At 37.5% G+C, this 5,540-nt stretch overlaps 1 protein-coding gene across 4 annotated transcripts; it reads left to right on the forward strand.

Moving 5' to 3' along the window:
• The first annotated feature begins 1,390 nt into the window (after positions 1 to 1,390).
• Positions 1,391 to 5,317, forward strand: cnpy2 (canopy FGF signaling regulator 2). Of its 4 annotated transcripts, none has more exons than XM_055184879.2 (6): positions 1,391 to 1,537; positions 1,792 to 1,891; positions 2,079 to 2,194; positions 2,295 to 2,492; positions 4,773 to 4,869; positions 5,067 to 5,317. In XM_055184879.2, the coding sequence occupies exons 1-6, from the start codon at positions 1,451 to 1,453 to the stop codon at positions 5,108 to 5,110; spliced, it is 642 nt and encodes a 213-aa protein (XP_055040854.1). In that variant the 5' UTR covers positions 1,391 to 1,450; the 3' UTR covers positions 5,111 to 5,317. The 4 variants fall into 4 exon arrangements, with proteins under 4 accessions (XP_055040854.1, XP_055040856.1, XP_055040857.1 ...); XM_055184881.2 differs by lacking the exon at positions 1,391 to 1,537 and adding an exon at positions 1,552 to 1,707; XM_055184882.2 differs by lacking the exon at positions 1,391 to 1,537 and adding an exon at positions 1,625 to 1,669.
• The last annotated feature ends 223 nt before the right edge of the window (positions 5,318 to 5,540 follow it).

Raw genomic sequence — 5,540 nt, forward strand, 5'->3', positions numbered from 1 at the left:
CTGAGATGTAAAGTCAGAATTCTCAGATGTAAAGTCAGAATTCTGAGATGTAAAGTAAGAATTCTGAGATGTAAAGTAAAAATTCTGAGATGTAAAGTCAGAATTCTGAGATGTAAAGTCAAAATTATGAGATGCAAAGTCAGAATTCTGAGATGCAAAGTCAGAATACTGAGATGCAAAGTCAGAATTCTGAGATGTAAAGTCAGAATTCTGAGATGTAAAGTTGAAATTCTGAGATGTAAAGTCAAAATTCTGAGATGTAAAGTCAGAATTCTGAGATGTAAAATCAAAATTCTGAGATGTAAAGTCAAAATTCTCAGATGTAAAGTCAAAATTATGAGATGTAAAGTAAGAATTCTGAGATGTAAAGTAAAAATTCTGAGATGTAAAGTCAGAATTCTGAGATGTAAAGTCAAAATTATGAGATGTAAAGTAAGAAATCTCAGAGTCAAAGTCAGAATACTGAGATGCAAAGTCAGAATTCTGAGATGTAAAGTCAGAATTCTGAGATGTAAAGTTGAAATTCTGAGATGTAAAGTCAAAATTCTGAGATGTAAAGTCAGAATTCTGAGATGTAAAGTAAGAAATCTCAGAGTCAAAGTCAGAATACTGAGATGCAAAGTCAGAATTCTGAGATGTAAAGTCAGAATTCTGAGATGTAAAGTTGAAATTCTGAGATGTAAAGTTGAAATTCTGAGATGTAAAGTCAAAATTCTGAGATGTAAAGTCAGAATTCTGAGATGTAAAGCCAAAATTCTGAGATGTAAAGTCAGAGTACTGAGATGTAAAGTTGAAATTCTGAGATGTAAAGTCAGAATTCTGAGATGTAAAGTCAAAATTCTGAGATGTAAAGTCAGAATTCTGCGATGTAAAGTCACAATTTTATTTTATTATTTTTTACAACATGGCGGAAACAGGCATCCATACTATCCTCTCCATCTATGATTGAGGAATCATCTTCCTCATCCATACTTCCTGCAGACATCCTCCTCAGTTACAGTACAGCTGTTGCAAACCCACCAAACCAGCGGCCGCAACCTCGACACCCATCATTGTGTATGTGTACAAGCAGTAAAAGCCAGGGTCTATATCTCTTAAAATAGTGCCATCTAGTGGCTTTAAATGAATAACAGGCCGTATTAATGTGTATCGAGATTTTTAGTAACTAAACACACAACGTTTTGGTTTTCCACGTAGATTGTAAATCATTATCGGCCAAGAGTCGTAAATGTTTTTGTGCTCCTCCGTTCACTTGGATGTATTTGCACTGAAATCTTGACATGAGTGATATGGCGGCGCCGCTGACGTATCGCAGCAACAGAATAAAGTGCAGTGTTATAAAGTTTCATCAGCGGCCCCAATTTAAATCTTATTTTCTGTTTACAGATACTGATTAATTCAATTTATTATAACTTATACCGATGTTATTTTATAATTTTATTTTAACGTTATGGGTCGTATGATTCAGGCAAATCTTCGGTCAGCCTCGATCATCACTGTGCACGTCATCAGCTCGTGTGTGGCAGATTCAAAGCAGGTTTGTGTGTCTTTCACATAAAAGAAATATAATAGTGATGTGAAGCTGTGCAGTTTTTATATTCAGACACAATGTATATTTTTATAGTCAGGTTTTCCTTGCTTATTGTTTGAAAAAGATTGTAGATTTATGGTTAGCTGGCATTCGGAGGTTTATTCCGCTTTACTATGGTGCATTTTATTTGTTTGTTGTACGAAATCATATTGTTTGTTAATATCGCTTAAACCATTTTATTTGTATGTTTATGTTTGTAGGAGGGGATGGACAAAAGTTTGCAGATTGTTCTTCTTTGTGCATTGATGTCTTTGCATCTACTGTTAGTTCAGGGCTCCAAACAAGACATAAAATGCGGCGGTATTTCAACTTTGATAAACCTTTAAGATTTTAAATACACGAACTCATTGCCATACTTTATTACTTTGGGTTTGATTATTGTCGATTAGTAACGAAAGAAACATCTTAATGCCTAATGAAGTCTTAATAAATGCCTCTTGAAACTAGTTTAGTAAATGTTTGTGTTTTGTTCTATTTACTTTCTCAGCATGTAGGGCTTTAGTTGATGAAATGGAATGGGCCATATCACAGACAGATCCCAAGAAAATGATCCAGACAGGATCATTTAGGATCAATCCTGATGGTAGTCAGTCAGTGAGAGAGGTGATGCTTCTGTCTCTTTTCTTATTATGAAACTGTCTGCTTCCTTCCATTAACTTATACATAGTTTCATATTGATGTAATTGTTTTAATATACACACAGACTCCATTTGCTCGCTCAGAGAGTCACCTGCTTGAGCTGATGGAGGAGGTTTGTGAGAAGATGAAGGATTACGGTGAACGCGTTGACCCCACCTCCAATCGGAAGGCGTACGTGAGACATACATCACGTGACGGTACAGCCATGGACCTTTCTGATGTGACCTTTGACTCCAGAGTCAGCTCCAGTTTAAAGTTTGCTGTAAGTTTGTCAAAAAAATCTTAAAGCTGCAGTCTATAACTTTTAATTAAAAGTGAATTTGTTGTCAAATATAGTAATCCATACATTAATGTGACCTCTGCATTTAACCCATCCATCCCAGTGAGTAGTACAGAAACACACACACACACACACACACACACACACACACACACACACACACACACACACACACACACACACACACACACACACGCACACACACGTGCACACACACACCTGGAGCAGTGGGCACTAATCAATGGGAACTACTGGGCTTAAGGGCACCTCAGTCACAACCTGCTGGTCATGACACTTGAACTGGCGATCTTGTCTTCTGAACAAGTAATATATCTGCCACTTTTGAGGAGACTAAATGAAAAAAATAAATGTTTTAAAATAAAGCAAGTTACTGTTCAGAAGATCAAAAATAATCTATATACCACACTTCCATCCGTTTAGATGGCAAAGACCCTCTCGCTTTTCCTATCCACAGTACAAGGTGACAACAGGTGATTCCTTAATGTAGTCTTGATCAATTATGATGTTAAAGCTGTTTTTAAAAGAAGACAATCGCAAAATCCTTCCAGTGGAACATTCATTCCCTAAAAATTCCCAAAATGTAACGCAAAAATAGTGAACCAGTGATCGATGCTCCCTATTTTCCCTTACCGGAAATCACATGAACTTTTCTGAGGCTTTCCAAACGAAAATCGCGTATGCCAACGCAATAAACTGCGATGGAACTATTATAAAGACAAAGTTTGTTTTAGTTGTAATATAAATGCACACCACTAGACAGGAAGGGACCACAATCTACTTAATATTTAAATGTAATATATTCCTCCAAATTTATGCACGGGTATGTAAGAGATTGAAGAAAGCGTTTTTCACAATACACTATATAGGAACGTGCACACCAAAGCTTTTACGCCCGCAGCCGGCACATGTTTTCAGTTGTTTCCAATGGAAGCTCGGCATTTTTCAAATAAGCCTGCAGCTAGCATTTTTTTTCTGCGCTGAAAACCGGCGCTCTGCAGTTTTTTCGCGTTCAGTGCTGAGCGCCGAGAGTTAAAAAATGTGGGTAAAAGGCTCCGCTTGTCAATGTCAGTTCTCATGCGGCCGTCCAATCACAGTGGAGGAGGGGCGGGACAAGTATCACAGCAACCAACCGTCTCACAGCTGACGTATCAGAGCTACAAAAAGCACTTACCTGTAGCTGAAGAAAGCTGACACTCAGCTGAAAAACAGCTGGCTTTCGGCGTTGTCCAGGCGTTTTCAGCCGCGTTTAAAAGTTTTGGTGTGCACAACCTCTAAGACATGTTTAAAAATATAGTCGGAGAGATATTGGTTTTGCCAGTTGTTGATGAATAACAGCTGTGAATCATCACAGCGCGCTTAAGCAGCTACGTCACAGGACAATAAGGCTACATTTACACGTGGGCGGCTATTTTCATAAACGGACATTTCAACCTCTCCAGTTTCAAAAATAACATCGTGCACAAATGTCAGCTTTCAGAAAAGTGTTTATTTACATGTACGCGTTGCGTTGCGTGTATATATGCCGTCAAGAGAAGCTTAAAGGGGACATTCTATGAAAATCAGACTTTTTCCATGTTTAAGTGCTATAATCGGGTCACCAGTGCTTCTACCAACCCAGAAAACATGAAAAATAGCAACCCTGTAACTTTGTTTTGGTAAGGCTCTCTCTGCAAGCATGTGAATAAATAGGTCATTCGAATTTTGCTCAAACATAAATGTGGTCATGGAAGCGTTCAGAGTAGCAGTCACATGTTAACATAGGTCACACTTTTAGGTGACGTAGGTGCAAGCTCTGGCGCATACTTGGCCGCTTAAACATCCGTTTGTCTTAGTATACATGCAAGTGTGCAAACGAAGTTTTTCAAAATATCCACTTTGCCCGGAGTTTTTAGAAAGAATCGGTTTCATCAGAGGCGAAATCTACGTTTACGTGTAAACGAAGGTAAATGTCTCCGTTTTTCAAAATAACCATGTACGTGTAAACGTAGCCTAAGTGAACAGTGTCCCATTGTGAATTGAGCTAGGGTCCCTACCAGTGCCTGAATCTGCACACACGATATACTGATTCAACACCTTGAGAGCGGATTGAGACAAAGCTTTTATATCATTTAGTAATGATGGAAACAAATGCATTAATACAGTATAGTACTTATGAAACTTCTTATGAACTAACACAGACATGACTAAATGTACTAATGGAAATACAGGAAGAACAAATCTCCACAATGTTTTTCTTTACAGTGTGAAGTAATCGTTGAGCAACATGAGGATGAACTTATTGAATTCTTTGCTCATGAGACAGACAATGTTAAGGACAAGCTGTGCAGTAAAAGGACAGGTAATGCATTTCATCATGACAGAGACAACCCTTCATTTTCATGCTTTGTATTCATCTGTAGGAGTAAGAAAACCCCCTATTGTATTTGTTTCATGTTTAAATCATTATGATAACCCCCTTATTTTCTATATCTTATCAAACACTTTTTGCTTTATTACACATGCATATTTAATACTTATTTTGTATTTTTCCAACAGATCTTTGTGACCATGCCCTGCAGATACCTCATGACGAATTATGAGACACATCAAGACAACTTTGGGTTCTCATATATGTCCTTATAAATGAGTTTCTCGTATTTGTTACTTGTTATGGACGCTAAACTTTCAGAGATCAACTTAACTGATGTACTTGACCCCGTGGGTTAACTGTTGTCCTCTTTATCTGTAATAATGATTACTCTGTCCATAATGTTCATACTCATTAAAGCCGACTCTAAACAGCTAAAGTGAGATCTCTTTAAGAGTCTCCTCAGTGCTGTAGTTTTATGTTTGAAGTTAATTTGGTACATTATTAGTCTTTTATTAGATTGGACTATTTCACCCATTTTCTCATTATTTGTTCATCCTTATGCTGTTTCAAACCTGTATAATTGTCTCCTGTCAGTGTTTTTGAGGCCCATGTGATGTTTATGATGTTTAGGCCCATGTGATGCCTTAGAAAAGCATGTC

Source organism: Misgurnus anguillicaudatus, chromosome 14 (assembly GCF_027580225.2).
Source record: "Misgurnus anguillicaudatus chromosome 14, ASM2758022v2, whole genome shotgun sequence".
NCBI classification, from domain to species: domain Eukaryota; kingdom Metazoa; phylum Chordata; class Actinopteri; order Cypriniformes; family Cobitidae; genus Misgurnus; species Misgurnus anguillicaudatus.

Bases quoted from the DNA above. Each gene is read 5' to 3' on its own strand.
- cnpy2 (XM_055184879.2), top strand. From the start codon at position 1,451: ATGGGTCGTATGATTCAGGCAAATCTTCGGTCAGCCTCGATCATCACT. The intron at 1,892-2,078 runs GTATTTCAACTT...TTACTTTCTCAG, and splicing joins ACAAGACATAAAATGCGGCG to CATGTAGGGCTTTAGTTGAT. The intron at 4,870-5,066 runs GTAATGCATTTC...TTTTTCCAACAG, and splicing joins GCTGTGCAGTAAAAGGACAG to ATCTTTGTGACCATGCCCTG.